The sequence below is a fragment of the Neomonachus schauinslandi genome, chromosome 2 (assembly GCF_002201575.2).
Source record: "Neomonachus schauinslandi chromosome 2, ASM220157v2, whole genome shotgun sequence".
Classification (NCBI taxonomy): Eukaryota; Metazoa; Chordata; class Mammalia; order Carnivora; family Phocidae; genus Neomonachus; species Neomonachus schauinslandi.
The window spans coordinates 189,961,177-189,983,579 of NC_058404.1; the positions used below are offsets into that span (position 1 = coordinate 189,961,177).

At 32.9% G+C, this 22,403-nt stretch overlaps 1 protein-coding gene across 1 annotated transcript in view; it reads left to right on the forward strand.

Moving 5' to 3' along the window:
* The window catches only part of LCORL (ligand dependent nuclear receptor corepressor like), a 162,678-nt gene that overhangs the window by 117,334 nt on the left and 22,941 nt on the right, over positions 1-22,403 (forward strand). Inside the window, 3 exon segments of the mRNA XM_044913015.1 lie at positions 8,178-8,271; positions 16,255-17,881; positions 17,883-21,060. Coding sequence (XP_044768950.1) covers positions 8,178-8,271; positions 16,255-17,881; positions 17,883-21,060 — 4,899 coding nt within the window.

Here is a 22,403-nt window from a genome sequence, read left to right on the forward strand (position 1 = left end):
TCTTCCAGTATGACATTGTTGTAATAAGTATACATCCCACTTTTTAAGTAAAATGTTTGGTTAAAACTTGAACTTATTGAATAAGGTAGTACAATACATGGGATAAAAAAGAGAACCTGTTTTTTAAAATATTTTTTAAGTATGGACTTGAAGCTTTTTGAAATTTTGTTTCAATTCAGTACTTATAGGAATAACTGAAGAAAGAAAAAAACTGCAATGAAATTCTAAAATGGTATTTGGTGGAAGTGCTTAGCTAATTTTTACATCCTAAGTTCACAATTTATATTGTCTTTTATTAATAAATAGTAGATGAATGAATTCTATGGGTTTCAGCTATATATGCACTAAATAAAACATCAGGAAGGCTATAACTTTCCCTTTTTAGAACGCTTGCTTGTCGAGGGAGGCAAATAAGGGAAGGAAAAACCAATGTTAAAACTTAATTGATATGTTACTCTGATATTTTATTGGTTATTCCCCCATGACTCTGAAACTTTAACTCGTTGGTTAAACCAGTAACAATAAAAACAATTTAAAAATAAAATTTGGGTAAACCCAAGGGAATGCTTTTATACTTTGGTATTATTGCGTTAATAAGTTTTGTTAAGTGTGTGTTAATAAGTTTTCGTATGTGTATGCAAGTATGTGCCCACACACATATTTTAACTGCTCAGCTCCTTATCAAAGATCAGCATTGTTGTCATGTGGTATATTTACTTCCAGGTTTTATTCTATGTTTGATTTTTTTGGCTTTTTATATGGTTAGTTGTCCATATCTCTATTCAAGTTTATATCCTACCTTTTAAAAACACTGTAATAGCAGTTGCAGTGTTCAGTGTTTTATTAATTACCTTAATGGATATGTTAGACCTAATTTTCAAACAAGTGAAACTAGCATAATTTATATAACCATTTTTTAAATATTCAGGGTTTAAAAAAAAATTGTATTGATCAGTAATATTGAAATCTTTGGTATCTTTGTACATGAAAACATTTCCTTGTTAAATATTTTCTTAAAATAGATACCTAGAAAAGTGTGAACATTTTTAAGATTTTTGATGACATATTGCTGTAATGTTTCCAAAAGGGTTGTGTTCCTGAACTAGTAATGTATGACCATGCCAAGTTTATTACACCATTACCAACCTTGTAATTTGTCTTTTCAAAACATCACAGATTAGAACTGTAGTTAAACGCAGACTCAGGGACATGGGTGCCTGAGTTTGAATGGCATTTTCACTACTTAACTGTGTGACCGTGGGTAGGACAATTAACCTCTTTCACTTTCAGTTTTATCATTTAAATTTGCAAATTAGTAAAACCTATTTCTGTATTGGGTTGTGTAAGCACTAAATGGGTTAAGACATGAAACGCTCTTAGTGTAGTGTTTCACACACTTTATGTGCACTATAGAAAAATATTAGTTTTATATATGTAGATTTTTTGTGAGTTACTAATATTTTTTAGAAATCAGTTGAATATAAGTGGATTAATAATTTAAATCATAGGACTCTCCTAGAGAGTAACGTTAAGAAAAGACCAGAAAGAGCCAGAGGCTGACTAGGACAATACCTTGAGGGGCTAAAATAAAGACAAAACCCCAGGTGCCTGGGCAGTGCAGTCAGTTGAGCATCCGACCTTTGGTTTCGGCTCAGTTCATGGCCTTGGGTCATGGTATCAAGCCCCGCATGGGGCTCCACACTCAGCACAGACTCTGCTTGGGATTCTCACTCTCCCTCTCCTCTGCCCCTCCCATTTCCTCCCCACCCGTGGGTGCGCTTGCTCTCTCTCTCTCTCTCATAAATAAATCTTTTTTTAAAAAAAAGACAAGATGCATATAAAGAGATAGACAAGAAATGATGAGAGATGTAAGGTAGAAATAGCATTAAGGTATTTATTAAAACTGTAGCATAAGTTTGCAGTTTGCATCAAACATTATTAAATGTTAAGTAGCAGTGATTTTGATGAAAGTTTTATTGCTAGTAATTGCCATTTCTGTGAAATTTAATTTGGAATATTCTCCCCCTTCTAGACAACATAAAATTTATGTGATATTTTCATTAAAATGCACTTGCCTTCATATACTGAATCTTACTAATATTTACATATTTAATATTGATGAGAGAGAATTCGGTTTCAAAGACCTCTTATCTCATATTCCCTCCTATGGACTGAGCTTCATGATTTGTCTCGTGCAGCAACTGAAGACCAATAGTATTGTGAGGAGTTAATAATATTCATAATTAAGTGATTAATGATCATCAGTCTTGACAATTTCTGAAGAAAAATCTGTATGATTATTAGAACCTAAAAAATACAGTAATTGATTAAAACCTTTCTTAGGTTCTTTAACTTAAGCGGAGTTTCTCTATGTGCAGCTAACCCTCTCTTCTGTATAGATATCAACCTTTTGACTGTGTTGTTGTTTTCTGGATAGCTGAACAAAGTTAATTGATTGCATGACTGTTTTGCTAGTCAGAATCTTTTGTATGCAATGCTGATTGTTGTGACAAAATTGAACAAGACATTGATGAGTCAGTGTATAAGTTTTTACTGAGGTACTATTCCTTTCAGGCCCTGGCTTAGGGAGGGAGTCTTGTGAGAAAATCAGCCAGGTAATTATGCTTAATTACATATAAATCTTAAATAGATTCTAAAAATAGTTACTAACTCCCCATATTAGACTTGAGGTGCTAAACCAAACAAATTATAATAACACATCATAAATACAGTATAGAAAAATATAAAGGGTGTTGGGAAATTTGGAAAACATTTGAGGGGATGGATGATCCTGAAGGATGTATAGAAATTAACTTGCCAGGCCAAGAGAACACAGAACCTACTTTGAAGAATGGACAAAGGCCATAAGATGAGAGATAAGAAAAAATGGTATCCGGGGTGCCTGGGTGGTTCATTTGTTAAGTGTCTGCCTTCGGCTCAGGTCATGATCCCAGGGTCCTGGGATCGAGCCCTGCATCGGGCTCCCTGCTCCGCGGGAAGCCTGCTTCTTCCTCTCCCACTCCCCCTGCTTGTGTTTCCTCTCTCGCTGTCTCTCTCTCTCTGTCAAATACATAAATAAAAAAATCTTAAAAAAAAAGTAAAAATGGTATCCTTGGAGGTGTGAAAAACAATTCTGTATTATGACAGTTGCACTTGTCTGCTTTGAATAGATCCTTGATCAGGAATTTGCATGAAAATACGGAACTGAAAACAATTTGTAAATGAAAATTCAAATCTTGATTTTAACAGAAGGTGAATTCTAAAAAAAATTAAGCCAGTAAAATATTGATATCAAGAAATTGCCCAGTTTCGTCATGGTTTCAGTTTTTCAAGGATCAGTCCATTTTAAAAGTTATATCTGGTAGTATATACAATTACCTGACCTTGTTGAAAGATTCCACTGGCCTCTCTATACATTTTGCATTGGTGTTTGATCAAAAGTAAATTATAGTCTTAAGACCCAGTCTATAATCAGTAAATGGGAATAATTTGTATTTATTACTAAGTAGTTTTCAAATATAAAGAAATATACTGCTTAATAGTTAGGTTCCTGTTATCTAGAACTAATAAGTGTGTTATTTGATCATGTTTGCTTCTGATAATGCTTTCTCTTAAGGAACTATCACATCCTTTTGTTTAGTCTTGGAAGCAACCTCTGATAATGCCTATTTATGCATTTATAAGTAAAATAGTTTTGTGTTTTTTAAAAATTCACAATAATGCATACTAGATGCACTCTTGTTAATTTATTCCTACAACTTGCTTTTCTTACCAGATGAGCAAAAATTAAAAATCTCAACACCACCAAATGTCATCAAGGATGTGGGAAAGAAATTTGGTGATATCTACTAAATTCCAAAAGTCCAGCAATTAACACTTCTAGGTGTATATCTTAGAAAAATTCTTATACATGCACACAAGAAAGCACTTAAAAGGATTTTCATTTCAGTATTTTTTGTAAAGTGTAAAACAAAAACAACCTAGGTACCTACCAGTAGTTGAATGGTAAATAAATTTCAGTCCTTGTCTTCTACTTATTTTATATTGCCCTAGAGCATAATAAGTGCTTAGTTTTTGGGGTGCCTGGGTGGCTCAGTTGGTTAGGCATCTGTCTTCGGCTCAGGTCATGATCTCAGGGTCCTGGGATCAAGCCCCATGTTGGGCTCCCTACTCAGTGGGAGTTTGCTTCTCCTTCTCCCTGTGCCCCTCACCCCTGCTCATTCTTGCTCTCTCTCTCAAATAAATAAATAAAATATTTTAAAAAGGAGTGCCTGAGTGGCTCAGTTGGTTAAGCCTCTGCCTTCGGCTTGGGTCATGGTGCCTGGGTCCTGGATTCAAGCCCCATGTCAGGCTCCCTACGGCAGGGAGCCTGCTTCTCTCTCTCCCTCTGCCATTCCCCCTGCAACTCGTGTTCTCTCTCTGTCAGATGAATAAATAAAATCTTTTTTTAAAAAGTGCTTAGTTTCTATCCATCAAGTTAATCATTAGTACTTTGGAAATATATACACGAAATAATCTAGTTATGATGTGCTATCTCCATTGTTGAAGGAGTGATGCTTATAGATGTAATCACTTCAACTAGATCTAAATCAGCAGCAGGAGCAAGAAAATGCCCTTTATCCCCATTCCTAATCTTTTTTTTTTTTTCCTGAATCCTTCTTCCCAGGCTATCTCTTCCCTTCTGTTACTGTTTTTGCTTTTCTAATTTGGATAATCCTAGAGATAACTCTGTGATTTTTCTAGCTCTTGAGCTACAGCTTTTATGATGTATAAAGGAGTAATGGTATCAGCAAAATACTTTAGTATAGGCCAAAGCACTGCTAACAAAATGTGAGATTTTCTATGATAACTAAAATTTCTCTAAAAGTTCTTTACTTATATATTTATGTATCTTGTATTCACTACATAAATGCTCATTCATTACATAATTTTACTGTGTGGTAGAAATATGTTGAGGGAGTATATTTTGTTTTCACTAGATTACAGATTAATGTGTTACTTCTAGAGCAAAACTATTAACATAGGTAGCCTAAGTATGGAGACAAGGCTGTGGGGAAAAAATTAAAGCATCTCTCACCTCGGTCAACTGTTTAGAGTTCTGAAAGAAGAAGAGTCAGGAGTATAAGCTTGATTTGAGTAGCTCTTTTAAAGATGAAACAGGACTTAGGTCTAGTTCATCCTTCAGATTCAAATTATCCCTAAACAGGGCCATGTGTCTAGGAATGGCCCAAAAAGGACAAGAATACCTTTATTGCCCTAGCTAGGGAGCTATAGCCTAATTTGCATAGTTAATGTAAAGGAGAGAGAGGAGTTCCCAGACCTCCTTTTCTTATTTCTGGTCTGTGAAATAATTAACTTTAAATTGACTATCAAGGGACGCCTGGGTGGCTCAGTCGGTTAAGCGGCTGCCTTCGGCCCAGGTCATGATGCCAGGGTCCTGGGATCGAGTCCCACATCAGGCTCCTTGCTCAGCAGGGAGCCTGCTTCTCCCTCTCTCTCCCTCTGCTTGTGGTCTGTCAAATAAATAAAATCTTTAAAAATAAATAAATAAATAAATAAATTGACTATCAAAAGTGTAAAAGTTTAGAATTGGAAAAATTTCATTAATTCATTTTGTAACATTGACTAGGAATAACATTTATGGAGAGTGTGTTTTATGTGCTGCATACTACGTAAAACATGAGCAGAATCAAAACTGGTGAATTCAGGGGTAAATCTGAATATGGATTAGATAGTAATGATTTTTTGAAGATGATCTTATAAGGTCTTGAAATAATAAAATTTTAATTGCTGAAGGAGAGAAATGAGATAGTAAAAGAGAAGACAACATTCAATTTTTTCTTTTAGTAGGTTACAGCACTCTACTATTTATGAAATACAAGTAAATAAGATTACCCTGACCTGAGGAATTCAGTCTTCAGGAATAAATAATTGCAAGACAGTATCATAAGTGTCATTAAGTGTTATAAGTGTCGACACAAGGGAGACAGTAATCAGCTTCTACTTGGGGTCATATGGATCTTTAAAGATGAGTAGGAGTTTGACAAGTTGAAAAGGTAGAGCATTCTAGGCAGAGGGAACCATGGACTGCAATTTGAGAGACCTGACACCAAGTAGCATGTTTGAGGAACTGTAAGTGGTTAGATACATGGGAAGTATGAGGGTTGGGTTGAGTTGGAGACAAAGCATAAAAAATTGAGCTGGACAGATAACCTGGGGCAAGATGCTTCATTTAACAATTTTTCAAGGTACTGTGTGTACCATATGCTTTGTTTACCTATCCAGTCTTCTCTTTTAATTCTTCAAAATTCTATTCAGCAAATATTTACTGAATGCCAGGCACTATTCTAGGCAGTGGGGCTACATGGGTGAATAAAATAGACATGGTCTTTGTCTTCACATAGCTGATGGTCTGCATGGCTAACACTGGTAAGTATGTAAGCAACTAGAATATAGCATGCTAAATGCTAAATAATATAGGTAAGTGTTGCAGGTATAGGAACCTAGAATAATGACAACCAAATTCAAGTTGTGGCCTGAAGGATTGAATGATGAGTAAGATTTGGTGAGAATTAGGGTGAATGTGGGGATAGAAGGAAAGGATTAGGAGTCTTCTAACAGAGGAATCTAAGGAAGTGTGAAACCCAGAGTTGAGAAATATGATAGTGTTTTCCCAGCAGGTTTCCCTACTCCACCTCTAGCCCTTGCAGTCATTCTCCCCCCTTGCAGTCATTCTCCCCACAGCAGATTGATCCATTAAAAGCACAAATTAAAATCATGTCAATCTTATGCTCAGAATCCTCCAATGGTTTCCTGTCTCTCAAAATACAAATTTCTTACCATGGCCAACAAGGCCTAATGTGATCTGCCTTTGTACATTTCTGATCTCATTTCAGTCAGCCTGGCTTCCAGCCATCCTGGCCTCTTTGCTATTCCTCAGACATTTCAGAAATGATTCCATGTCACAGCCCTTGCATACGCTGTTCCTTAGAGAAGCTTTCCCCCGATAACGTATTTGGTTGGTCATGGTTGGCATCATGACAATAGGTACTATTTATGCCTTTGTTACTGCTGCTTCCAAATTCCTAAAATAGTGCTTTGCACATATTAGGCACTCAATAAAATTATTGAATTACATATAGCAGGTTGTGAGATAGACATTTTATTTTTCTGTCTTTGTGTCTTGCCAGAGCACCTAAGTGATAGGTAAATTTATATGGTAACAATAAAACCCAGTTGATTTTTTTTAAACCAGCTTGAATTTTTATATTTTTTAAACATGTGTTTTCTTATAATGATTCTTTATAACTTAAATTTTCAATTTTTTAGCTATCGGTAAAGAAATAGAGTATTACTTAGTGCTGTGTTTTAAATTCATAGTTTATTTTTACTCTTTTCGATCCTTAAGTTTTTCAGATTAACATGTCTGAATCATTGGTTTTATTTATGTAAATTCAATGTTATAACAGTAATAAAAACAACTACATTTTAATAAATACTTAGGCAGTTGTTTTCTAACAGCCTATTTTTCCTAAAATGTTATATTGTTATAGGTTATGTCTTCATTCAATCACAGTTGTAAACACAATATATTACATAAGCAGTGATTCAACTGTTATACATTTCAGTTATTTAAAATAGTAAAATTTTACACTGAGTTCTAAAAAATACATTGATTATATATAGAGTCACAGTTTACCTAAAGCATATGTTCCACATATTGCTAGTCCTAGTAAATGCTAATTATTGTTCTCTTATTCATCATCATTTTTTCTGTGGTCTCTGTTTTGTACAACTTACATCATTCCTACTTTCTTGAAGCATCATCTGGGCAGCCTTGATTAGAAAAAAGTCGTGTATAGGCAGTTAATGGCTGTTCACAGCAGAATACCGGGAAAAGTGGCCAAAGTTTGATTTTAAACAGATTTTATATCATAGCCTGTTTGTTTCTTCATATCATTTGGCAATGCCTTCTCTGTTCTTTTTTCCTATGTAGTGCCTTCCCAGTCATGTCCTGTTCCTAAAACCACAAGATGAGTTGGGAATAGCCACATGTCAAATACAAGTGTTAATTTTTAGGTCATGAATTAGTAGATCAGCAAAAATATGAAATGTTAAAATGTAAGGATTACCTATCTGTCACAAATATAAAGTTTTTTCTCTTGCAAAAATTATAGGGGATGGAGTGTTAGATCTCTCTACAAAGAAAACCAGCATAAAATCTGAAGAGTCATCCATATGTGATCCTTCTTCTGAAAATTCAATGGCTGGGTAAGCAATATCTAGGAAATATAATTTAATATTAATATAAAATTATCTCTACAGAGAACTCTTAATACTACTTTGAGTAGATTGACATATATAGCTTTCTTCCAGAATTTTTGTCACTCATAAGTGTGTGTCTCTCATACCTTTCATTTGTCCTCTCTCTTTCTTTTTTATTCTTTCTGTTAAAGAAAAGTTATCAGAACAATCACCAAACTTTAGTTCATGTTACTAAAATGAACTAGCAACTTAATCATAGGCTACAAACTAAGAAGCAGGACGAGTAAAGAAAATTTAAAATTCAATATTCAGGAGGCAATTTTAAGGAAAATATGTGATTTCACTATTTAATTTTTTTAAACAATCAAATTTTAAAAGTACCATACTTACTAATTCTTAGAGCTAGCTTATAGTGTTTACATTTTTTTCACTGTGCTTTAGGTGTGGTGGCAAACTTTATATAATATATATAATATATATCTAGTAAGCACCACAGAAAGTCCTTTCATGCTTTGAAAGTTCTCATTAAATTAATTAAATAAATAATTAGCAGTGAAATGCTGTTCTGTTGGATTTTTGGATTTTTATTTAGTAACTTTTGCATCTTCCCATTAACAAACTGCATAGGAAGCTTTTTTGTCACAATTAAATCTTAGATATAGAGTGTAATTTGTTTCAACTAAGACTGTAGTAGCTTTTGAGTCAAAGTATAGTTAGCTTCTGTTTGAGAAACTGAAAATTACAATGATATATTTGAAATAGAAATAACATTTATAGTATCAAATTATTTTACCCAAATATAACTTATCTACTTGTTTCAAAATTTTAAGTTTTTGTCTAGAGAAAAATTAGTCTTGTGGAAATATGGGATGTTGTGTTTGGAAATATTCTTGCTACTACAAATTTCCTTTAAAGGGGTTGACTCTTTTATTACTTGTTTAGCGGTAACGTCACGTTTCTACTAACAAAAACTCCTTTAGGATTTGGGTATTTTTTATAATGGAACTCTTAATTGTACAAATAAAAATTATAAGTGTTGCTCTGCAAGCATCTGTCAGAGGAATAGCAACATCATGAGAATATTTTTACAAATACTGAGTTAGGATTTTAAGTTCTTGGAAGGTCTGCCCGTTGAGGCCACCGTATGATTGACACATTGTCCTACCAGGACTGTAGCGTTTGCTTTGATAAGGAGTAACTACTACATCTCACAGACTTAAAAAGAGTCATAAGCAGTGATGTTACCTAAGCAAGGAGTATAATAAAGGAGTGGACCCTCCCCTTCCATAGCTGTGTGAGAGTCTCTCATGCATCAGTTTACCATCGTTTCATTCCATCCATCCAGGAGACTACACAGAAACAGAGAGGACTATGTGGAAAGAAGTGCTGAGTTTGCAGATGGTTTGCTCTCAAAAGCTTTGAAAGACATTCAGTCTGGAGCACTGGACATAAATAAAGCAGGCATACTTTATGGCATACCTCAAAAAACTTTACTTCTCCACTTAGAAGCCTTACCAGCAGGGAAGCCTGCATCTTTTAAAAACAAAACTCGAGATTTCAATGATAGTTTCTCATATAAAGACAGTAAAGAAACTTGTGCAGTGCTGCAAAAAGTAGCCTTGTGGGCAAGAGCTCAAGCAGAGCGCACAGAAAAAAGTAAACTCAATCTACTTGAAACCTCAGAATTAAAATTCCCAACAGCTTCCAGTTACCTCCATCAGTTAACTCTACAGAAAATGGTTACTCAATTTAAAGAAAAAAATGAAAGCCTACAATATGAAACTTCACATCCTACTGTACAGTTAAAAATTCCTCAGCTCCGAGTAAGTTCTGTTTCAAAACCACAACCTGATGGTCCTGGTCTGCTGGATGTTATGTATCAAGTTTCCAAAACCTCTCCAGTCCTAGAAGGATCAGCTCTCCAAAAACTGAAAAATATACTCCCTAAACAGAACAAAATAGAATGTTCTGGGCCTGTAACTCACTCAAGTGTTGACTCTTATTTTCTACATGGGGACCTCTCTCCTTTGTGTCTTAATTCTAAAAATGGAACAGTTGATGGAACCTCTGAAAATACTGAAGACGGACTGGATCGAAAAGATAACAAACAGCCCAGGAAAAAACGTGGCCGTTATCGCCAATATGATCATGAAATAATGGAAGAGGCTATTGCAATGGTAATGAGCGGAAAAATGAGTGTTTCCAAAGCACAAGGAATTTATGGGGTACCTCACAGCACTTTAGAATACAAGGTAAAAGAAAGATCTGGAACACTGAAGACTCCTCCGAAGAAGAAACTCCGATTACCAGACACTGGGTTATATAATATGACAGATTCAGGGACTGGCAGCTGCAAAAACAGCAAGCCTGTGTAGATTACTTGTTAGGAAAATGTTTGTATGTGTGTATGTGCGTGTGTGTATGTGTGTTTGCGTGTGTGTGTGTGTGTATGTGCACAGGTGTGTATTTGTGTGTCTATATACACACGTGGGAATTACAGATGCTCACTCTGACAGGAGACATGAAATTTTACAGTTCAAAAACCACTTACATGCCTTTGAAAAAAAAAGTTTTATTCAGGGTTTTCACTGTGGACAGAATTATATAGTTGCTTACTAAATTCTGATAGTTTGTATTTAATCCTTGTATAAATAGGTGAAAAAGATTCAGGTTTTCTTTAGTAGTCAATAGCATAAAGCGTTGTGGGAAAACAAGTAATTGTCAAGTGAAACATTTTTATTGGTGAAAGACCACTCCAGCCATTCAGTTGAACCATCTTATAATGGAAATATGATATTAATAGTTTGTAAACATTTTTACATACTACACTTACAGCTATTGTAAGTACATCAAACAACCAATCAAAGTTTAAATAGACAGCTCTCTCCATACTAAGAAAAATTAATATATACAGTATTAGTACACTACAGTGTATTCTATGAAATATGAAATGCACTCAAGTGCATCCACCAGGAATAGAAAAGAAAACCTTAAATGATATGTATAATGAAATTTAATATTTATCATTTAATAGTTGATTTGCAGGAAGTTGGGGTTTATAAGGTATATACTTTAAAAAAAAAAAACTGACACATAGTTAACCCCAGCAGCTATAGAATCCTTTAATATAAGATGGAATACTAAGAACAAAAAGTAATTTAAATTTAATTATTAAAATAATTTAATTTTGTTTTTCATTTGAAAAATAAGCTAATGTGTAAGGTTAGAAAAGAAAGTTGGAATGCAACTTAGAGCATGTTTATAATGTGCACAGAAAAAGCTTGAGAATGATATTTGGTTTAAATGTGCTGGTTAGTTGATGTTATGACTACTTTAAATTTTAAGGATTGTGACACACTCCTACTATTGAAAAACCTCAGTGTAACTTTAATATATTTGCTGCTGTGACATTTCAAAACATTTTCAGTTTATCAAAATGAATTACAGATTTCATTTTGGTGGGCGATACATTATCATTTTGCTAATAACCAAATTTGCAGTTTGTTCAGGGTCTTGAATAGATTTACAGATATTTAACACTGAAGCTGTTTTGAACTTTCAGTAATGTAAACTCTCTACTAATTGGGTAGTTAGAAGCTGGGCAGTGCATTTTAACTTTTACTAGACTCATGAGAGAGACCAATAATTTTTATATAGCAGTTTTAAAATGTGGTTCAGAGTATCCATGTTGGATTTATGGAGTATGCAGTTTTAGTGGTAAAATGTTATAAAGCATGTGCCTCCATACAAAGAATGGGGATTTGCTTCGTATATTCAGAATTCTCCGAGTGCCCCTTTTCTCTGTTAAAATTCAGGTTCTGATCATTTTTCTAAGCCAATTTTCCTAAGTCCAAAAGGAATACTTAAAGCTGAATTTAAAAAATAAGTGCACCTTGTCAAATACTTGTGTTTTTACACTTGTGTTTGTGTGTATCTAATAATCACATATACGTGTAATACTAAAGAGATTTTCAGCTATTACATTTAAAAACTGCTTACATATGTTTAAAAAAACTGAAGAGGGGGACACTACACAACCAGGTAGTTATTTGGTCTCTTAGATCTATACTGAACCCTCTTCAGCTTAACGTTACCTGCATACTAGGGTATGAATCCTCTTGCTCTTTTTTTTTTTTTTTTCCAAGTATACATAATAGATTGCAAAACAGCAGATGTCAGGGTCATCTTTCTTTTTAAAGAATTAAGCCATATTTTGTGAGGGCCAGAACTTGGATTATTTAATATATTTCCCCTTCTCCCCCATTGAAAAACAAATTTAAAAAATAAAGTAAATGTTTCAACACAATTTTATTGACCTCTTTATACAGAATTTTACTTGCAAAAATTTGGGGGCCTGAATGCATTACATAATATTTATATTGAGCTTTTTTATTCCTCACACTATATTTACATTAATAAATTGATTGAGAAGTTTATAGTAAAGGGATACTTACAGAACACTTTTATATCATTTAAAAGATGACCTGACCAAAAACTTTACAGGATTCATAAAATCAGGGATCATTTTGCTATTGACTTCACAGTGATCAGTAGTTTTATAGGTAATATTATAGTTAATTTGCAGCATTTAGTATTTGTATTATTTATTTTTGGTCAGAAATAGTAAATTAAATATTTTTTGATAGTATAGGTAATGATCAACCCATAACTTTTAAAAGAAACAAAATGTTTCTAATTATTGAGTTAACTTTTGATTATACAAACTAGGAAAGGCAGGGAAATTTATGGGTTCCCCTTCTCCCCAGTGATTCTATTAAGATGTTCTTTACGTTAAACTTTCAAAGTACTTTATAAATTTAGTTACCAGTTACTACTTATTAATTGACAGTTTTCTGAAAAATCCAGTTTCAGCAGACTTTTAATGAAGGTGAAAGCAACCCTTATATGCTTTCTACTTATTTGAATGTTCCTCAAGTATTTTATATTTAAAAGAAAAAAAAAAAGAAGGAAAAGAAAAAACAGTGCCTCTGTTTTTAGAAAACTACTGCTCAGTAAAGTTGTTTAAACCATTTCTGGTAGCTAATGACAATTTTATATTAAATTGTATACTAACTTTAGTGAGACTGATTTTTTTAGTTGTTTACAGTACAAATACTTGTATTTGTTTTTTAATTGCAGTATTTCCATTGTCGCAGTAATTTAGTAAAACTCTGTGGCTGCCTTGATTTTGACAGATTTTGTTAATATAAACTGATTGTTAGGCAATTAGTTATATTTATGCATAAATCAATTGCACTATAATTCATGAATTATTTATTACAATATTTTCTAATGAATTCATGTATCTGTCTTGTGTTGTAAATGTACTGTAATTCTGTTCCTACTTTGTGTTGTTATATATCTAAATCTGATTGTATGAATTTTAATTGTTCAGTTAACGTGTTTCTAGGTTGTAATTTGTAGTAAAGCACTTCAATGCTTTTGCACTTAAATTTACAACACTGTTGGTGTGTGATTGATTTACTCATTCAGTAAAAGAAAAGAAAAGAAAAGAAAAGAAAAAAACTGACTACACTGACTTTTTTGATTCACTGTAGGAATGAGTTTTATTTATATTAATATGAAAAATTGACTTCTCCAAAGAACAACAAAACTTGTAATGAGCAAAACCGATAGTAACGTATAAAAAATAGGCAGGATGTTTTGGTTTATAAATCAAACTGGAAAAGGTTAGAAAAAAATTTAACATTAAAAACAAGGGAGCTATGAAAGATATAATTATAGAACCTTTACATAATTACTTGAGAATACTAGATTGGAGACCTAGTGTATTCAACTATTACTTACTCATATTAGGTTTTTCTTTGAGCCTCTAACGTGCAAGAAATATGAAAAAGAAAAATTTGGAGCCAAATAAGCATTATGGAATTTTATAATTTGAGAATTTAGTTAGCTAATATCTGATATGTGTGTATTAGATATAATCTAATGCCTTAATATCCAATTAGTAACTTTATGAAGCTATTCTTCATATACCATTACATGGGAATTATTGACCACTGTGGTATTTTGGAAGTTCCATTATTATGATAAAGTAATAAAATGGGAAAAAAAAAAACCCAAAAGTAATTAACTGAATAAGAAACTTTTTTAAAGTATAGACTTCCTTGAAATCTCAGAAGACAAATGTAAAAATCTTGGGGTGGTTTTCAGAATAGTTAACACTAATCATTAGTTTTAATTATTTCTACTTTCTATTTGACTTTGCAAACAGAAAAAACATTTAAGCATTTTAGAAAACTTAGGAAAGCAAATTAATCTATAAATTATGATGCAATGAATTTTTCTAAGAAACAAAATCTCTTTTTATTTAATCACAGATATGTTTAATAGGCCATAACATAACTTTAAAGAAACTTTGAAGTGCATCTATCAGAACTCTTGGGTTTCCTTTTGCTTATGTGAAAATTATAATTTTTAATTTGCTAGAAAAGAGTATAGTATCACTTATATCTTCATATTTGATAGTTAACATTTCCTCATGTCTTTGTTCTCCATATATTTTTTGAGTTATCTAATAGTGAATCTTGGGAATCAGTTCCATCATTTACTCCCAATCATGATAAAACTGACCAAAAAAAAAAATATTTTCAGAAAGGAAAGGATATTGGGGTCATGTCTGTGGACTTAAACGTTTTATTATTAATTTCATATCTTTTTCTTACTTTGATAACTGCTTTTTGTCAAATCACATATTAGTTTTGGTGAAATATTGGTTGAATCTAGTAAAGTTACCGTTTTTCTAGAAAATTTTTGATCTAATGTTCAGAATTTGCTTTGGTGTTTTTGCTACTCAACAATATTTATAAAATATAGATAAAATATTGCATACTTATCTGTGAAACAGGTTAAGTCAGTTTTAGAGAGCAAAATAAAATTAATTTCACTTTTCATTTTAAAATAAAAATCCTTTTTAATATATATGAATATAATAACCCTTTAAACAAAATACAGTCTCCTATAGCAATTCATAATCAGTATATCCCAATTCCAACCCTAAATAAAATTTCTACAAAACAGGAACTATTAACAATAATAGCAAATATAAGAAATCATGAATGGGAGGCTATTTTCATGTACAGAGTTTGGTGATATGTTTAATTTAAATAGATACTTTTCTGAAACAGAATTCTTTTAATATATTTTATTCTTCTTGCTGCTGGTATTGGATTAAAAAATTTTTTTTGTAGACTTCTGCCTTGGTTGCTAAGTAATCCTGGGTGTTAGTTAAAATTAGATGTATATTAGTTTCTTCAGTGGGACATTTTCCAGCATTTGAAATTAAATAATTAGGTAAGTAATGCCTTTAGTCTTCATGTAATTACTTTAGTATTTAAAATAAATTAAAAATAGATTTTATTTTTAAATAGCTTAGATTTTTTATTAGGTTAAAATGCCTGCAGCTTAATCTTAGAAAAGATATTCTGTTATTTATATGAAATCTAAATTCCTTAATTTTCCTTGTGAGTATGCAAAGCTTTCTTTTATCAATAATTTTTATTTTCACTACCTTGAAAAAATATCTATTTTAAATAAAGATAAGATTTTCTCCTACATCTTATTTTTCTTATTTGCACTAATACGGGTTGGTAATTATCAAAATAACTTACAAAATGTCTACTTTCAAAAATGTAACTCCTTCTGAAGCACTTTCCATTAAATATTCTTAATACATCCAAAGCACTAAACATTAGCAATCTATAAATATAATCATACCTATAATCAGCTTTTATATCACAAAACTAGGGCTTTCCTTTGACTATGATACTTGCCATGGGAAATTAATTATCATCGTGCTTCATTATATTTTTGCTGAACAATAATCAAGATGTCATTAGTGCAGCTCTGTAGGAGTTAGGAGTCCAGCAATACCAAAATTTCTTTTGTTCAAACTCTGTTAAAATTGTAACTCCTTATAATACTGGTATTTTTGCTGTAATTCATTTTTTGTTTGATTTTTATTTTTAGTTCAACTGTTGATGCAAAATCAGAGGAAGCTACTAAAATGGAAAAAGGAAAATCAGCATTAAGCAAAGTTTTGGAATCTTTGTGCATACATCACCAGCAACAAGTTTTGGCCATGTTGAAATTAGTCCAAGAGCAGAATGCTGCTTCTCTTTGCTCTTGTAATGCATCATATACTGTGTCTTCAGAATCTCAAAAGCCCCTAATTGAAGATGATTTACATGGTCTATTCTGTAATTATGAATATAGGCTGGCAGAAAGAGGGTGTTTACAAAATGAAAGACAAAGCCCTGGTTTTGTGCCTCTGCCAGTCTGTATTAAAGATTTACATTGTTTATCTTGCCAAACTGTAACTATTGAACACATTAAGACAGTAGTGAATAGAGGAATTGCAAACAGTTCTAATTCTCACAGGTGCTGTTCTGGACTGTTACCAAACATTCACTCCACAAAATCAACGTTTCATGCTCCTCTTTCACCAAGGGAAGTATGTGGTGTTTCAGTCAGTCTTAAGGACTTTTGTGGATCTCGAAGTCCGTCACCTCCCCCATTATCACCTGTACAGACTGAAGGATTCGAAAAATTGAAAGATATCGTCTCAGAGCTTTCGGCCTTAGAAGATAATGGACTCGAAATAAACATTAACCAGCCTCCATCTCTCATACCAGCAGAAATAAACAGTGACAAGGGTGACCCCGAAGGTAAAATACGTAAAACTAAAAAATCCAGTGACTCTGATTATTTGCTTCTGGAAGAAAGCAGTAATTGTACTACAAATCGTGAAAAAGGTGAAACTACTACAATTTTTCAAGATTTAATGGATCGTATTAATGAAAAACTAAAATCAATAGAAACTACAGATGTGACAAACCTTATAAAATTATCTAGCAGTGATTGTAATACAGATAATGATTTAAAACTGAGAGATTTAATATCCTCACTCTTGAATAATGCCAAGGCCAGTGATTACAGTTTCATGGAATTGCTGAGTCAACATGATAAAAAGGTAGAAAATAAAATTATTCAGACAAGATTTCGAAAGCGCCAAGAAACCTTATTTTCAATGCACAACTCTCCTGATTCACCCATGTTTAGAAGGCAGTCTTTACAAATAAAAAGAGAACTTGCTAGTCTTGATGAAAATTTTGTAAGAAAAAAATACACTGAAAAAAATTCAAGGAAGTTGACATGCAATGATGAGATATTTTCCACGGACAAAAAAGAATTCTATCATTGCCAAGGGTCTTTACAAAATTCTAAAAGCTTACAAGATAATCATGCAGAAACATCATTTTTACCAGATTGTGCATTACAATCATTGCAACTACCTCTTCATAGTTTAGAAACTAACTTGGCTTTTGATGCATTTTCAGAAAGCTTTAAAACAACTTCCCCTGGGAAAATGAGCATAAAATCACAGGAGAAATCTGCAGCTGGAAAAAAACTTTTGCAAAATCACAAGGAGAATCCAAAACTGGAGAATACTCAAACTCCTTTGAAAAGTGATGTTCCTGGACTTTTGAGCAGAACTAAACGAAATATTGTGCCCCCAGGGTGGTATTCTATATATGTAACAAATAATTATGTTTTTAAAAAATCCCCTAAGGCCAAAAAACTTTCTGAATCTACAAAAAAAAAAAGACCCAGTGAAAAATATTCAAATTGAAAGCTCACACAATATAGATCTAAACAAAATTGCAATGAATTCTAATTTACAAGTTGTTGTGGAGCGTTTGGAAGACACAATAAATATGGCCAAAAAGTCTTTGAATAATCACTCATTATCTGAAGGATGCAAGGCATCCAAGAAATTGATAGAAATTAATGGTAAAGATCAAACTGCAGGTAGAAATATGACTCTTACTTTAAGCAGAACGACATGTAAAGAACAGAGTTTATCAAAATCTGTGGTAGCAGCCAGCAATATCAAAAGCAGTCATATTCCTACAATAGATATGAATAGCAAAAGACTTGATAATCTGGAAAAGTCTTCTATTTTAGATGCGAGTAGCTTGATTTCCAGTGTTCAAAGTGTGCCAACAAAATATGATGCCATTGAAAGCTCTTCTTTTTCCAGCTATTCTAGCCCTATCAAACTCATGTTTTTATCTGAGGTTAAAAGCAGTGAAGGAGTCAAATATACTTTAACTTCAGTTGGTACTTCCAAATCAAATATTGATCTTCCTTCTGAAAAATGTCCAACTCATCGTGTAATTGAAAAAGAAACAAATAAGGATGTCCCAAATGCTAACTTTGAAAATTATAGTTCTAATCTTAATGATAGTGACACTCTACAGGGAGAACTAAACAAATTTAATTGTGCAAAAGAAACTACAGAATCCCTTGCAATGTTTATAGATGATATGAATAGTGATAAGCCACAAGATGAACCTAAGGAAAATCCAAGCAATGGTATTGATTCATCTTTTAAACGAAAACCAGGTAGACCTAAAAAAATAGGTCCCCAGGTTGTGAAACAAATTAAGCGGCCAATTGGAAGACCACCAAAACCTAAAACTGATCAAACAGACATCACCATTTGCCAAAATGAGTCTTCTAGTGCTGGAAAGAAAAGTCCAGAATCTCTCCTATCAGAAGTAGAAGAAGGTATTTATAAAAAGAGTATTACTGTAACTGTTATTTATGGAAGATCAAGAAGAAGTAGAAGGCATGTTTCTGAAGGAACTGTAAACATAAGCAATATTATGTCTTTCAGCAATAATGTTGCTGATTTTCCAACTGAATGTAACAGTCTCAGAAATATTAGAGAATACAAAATTGACTCAGGTGAAAGAAGTGCTGTTTCAAGTTTGACTACTGAAAGTGAGATCTTGGGGTCTGGCTTTGAATATGTTAGGCCTATCAAGAACAAGTCTGTGATACCTCAACCTTCCAAGAACATTATTCGACCAAATCAGAAGCCTTTTGCAATAATTAGGAAGCCTGGTAGACCTGCAAAAGTGAAAATCTCTGGCATATCTGTGACTATTAATAGAGTTTCACCTCAGGAGAGAGAAGTAAGTATTAGCAGCTGCTTACCTCCTTTAGAACAAGAAAATACATTAGAAAAAAATCTGGCTGAAGAAAAGTATGATCACCAATGCAGTAAGATGGATACAAGGCACACTGAAGCTGACATATTTAAGAATGGATCAAAAAGTATGGTTGCTACTATACCTTTGAGACATTCTATTAGGGATAGAAAACCATCTCTCCATTTCTTACATCCATTAGCATCGTCTAGCTCACTTATTTATAGAAATGCTCTGCTCCGTAAATCATATAAACTCCATTTGCAGAAAGGTAAAAGTCAGAAGGAAAAACATAGGCAGTCAAGGATAAAAATAGCTTCGAAAGGTACCCCAGCAACTAGAAATTCAAGGAATGCAAAAATGTGTTTGGAAGATAACAAATTAATACCCATTTCTGAAGTATCCTTGGACCCTATAATTTCATCAAATCCTTTGCTCAGGTGGTGGGCTGCTTCTACTTCAAACGATTCCTTATTAGAGGAATTAAACAATAGATTTGAGCAAATAACAAATGCTTGGGTACAAGTGAGTGGAGATGAAGCTGGAAACTGTGTTCATAAAAAAAGAGAACGCATTGAAAATGATAATTTCAAAATAGCAAACCCTTTGGAAACCTGTCTTTTAGAACTTGAAGTTTCACCTGTAAAAATGCTTTTTCGGAAAAAGTATGATTTGAATGAACTCTGTATCTGGTTTATGCAAACAACAGAAACACAGTCTCTTTCACTAGTTAGAAAAGCAAATGCTCGAAACCCTTTGGAAGTAATAAACACCAGAGGAATTAAATTAGGGACCAAATATTCTAATTTTAATACCAGCCCCTTCAGAAAGCACTTTAAAAAATTTGCACTATCTTCTCCTTCAAAATCAGCAGGGAAGTTGCATATACTGCATAAAACGGTTAGCTCTCCACTGTTAAATGTGAAAAGTAATTTAACATTAGCTAGATTAAAAAGAACTGAGTTTAAGAGGTTGCAACATGCAAAGTGGAAAAGAGAGGGAAAGCTGCACAACCATGGAACAATTGATTGGATCTCTAAAAGGAGGAACTTAAGATTTTTCTGCCAGAACCAATTTTTAAATAAGACTGAGGGGGGAACAAAGGCTGACATCCCACTCCAAGGAAAAAACACAATAGATAATCAGTTTATTTTGCCACCTGAGATCAGGGATGACTCTTTGCAACAGAAGGTGGTGATGTCTGACTTGAAAACACATGCTAGTTTAGAGAATAATTTTAAGTCAGAAGCAAAGGAGAATGGAACAAATTGCAGCCAAAAAGATTTTGAAAAGGGACCAAGACTAGGAAATGTATGTCCAAATAATTGGAGGTCAAAAACCTTAAAAGATTGTAGAATATTTTTGAGGAAGATCAACTATCTTGAACACAGAAATACTTTTAAGCTAAATACAATCATTTACTCTCCTGAATCTATTGACGGTGGAAGTAATCATCAGACTCATAGAGAAGAATCAAAGTGCTTTACCTTAAGATCCCATTCTGCTAGGCAAAATTCTTTTAAAAAGCAATCTAAAGAAATAGAAAATGCTAAAACAAATAGTCCTTCAACCAATAAATTTCCTGGCCAACTTGACAACAGTAAATTAAATAAATGTGTTAACTATGACAAGAATCCTGATAGTTCTGATGTTCTTAGCAAATTGAACAAAAGAAAAAGACCACCATGGAAGACCACAGAAATGTCAACAAAAAGACATAAACGACAGTCTTGCAACAGTGGACAAATGGCAAACTATTATTCAAAATCCCAACTAGGTAAGTTTTTCTCTACTTAATTTTAAAGTTTCATTGTAGGTGCCTTGAGTAAAGTATGAGATAATGGGTAGAAAAGGAACAGCTGGTTTAGTTTCAATTTATTTCTAAAATATTTGGACAACCTAATTTCTTGGCACCTAGTATGAAACTCACGAAATTAGGTTCTACTAAATGTACCCATGCACTTCCCTACATCTTAATGTGTCCAGAATTTTAAGCAAATTAAAATATATTTAGTAGAGACATAGAAAGCTCCTAAACATATATCATTAATATACAAGTTATATTATCTGTTTTTGTATTTGATCTAATATAAAATATAGAAAACAGTGTGAATGGTAAATATACCCAAGGAGCTATCTAAAAATTAACTGCTACACTACAGGATAATATGTATTCATTGTCTTGATAAATTAATAGCTTTGAGACCATGTGGAAAGAAGTAAAGACTGTCTCTGCTAAGTTGATGAGGTCTATAACGTATATAATTCTAGTAAATCAGTCTCACATTCACCATCAAATTGTTAATGCCCTCTGGTACTGCTTTGAGAACCATCTTAAGACTCTGCTTATTTAAATAGTGTCAAGGAACAAGATATTTTCTTCAATAAATAAGCAAACTTGTTGAATAGGTTTTTTTCAGATGAGACATTGAACTAGATTCCACAGATACAAAGATGAGGATTTCTTTCCAGAGATAATCTATAGTGTAACAAGGGAGAAAATCATATACAGATACTGTTAAGGTAATGGTAAATTTAGAATGTAAACTGAAATTACTTTAGTAAGTAATTATGTGCTTTACTCAGTTATGCTGGCCTGACTTTGGTGCCTCAGGGAGACTGTTCCTCTCAGACCCTAGCAAGATAGGATATGAACACTGTAGTTGCCAATGGAGCCAGTTCCATCTCAGCTTATTGATAGGTGCTAGACAGTTCAGGATTTGTAGAAGTATGGTAATGCTCATTTCATTACTTCCTGGACATGCGAGAGAGTGCCAGGTTACATTTGTAAATTTAAGGCTATTTTATTGTATGGTTGCATTGTTACATTGTATATTTTAGGGGCTTATGGAGGTATTGATGGCTTTATTTTTGTTACCTTTTTAAAACTTTTTTAAAAGCCAAGAAACAATTATTAAATTTTCTATTAAAATATTAAAAGCAATAAACTCAAGTTTTAATAGGTTAGATGATTATAATGACCCCAACATTCAATTAATTGAATGACTTTAAAATGCCTATTTCAGTAATATTTAACATGCATTAATTAAAAATTTTTAACTTTGTAATATGTGATGATTAAAGCTTTAATGTTAATCAAATTAGAGTCTCCATTATGAA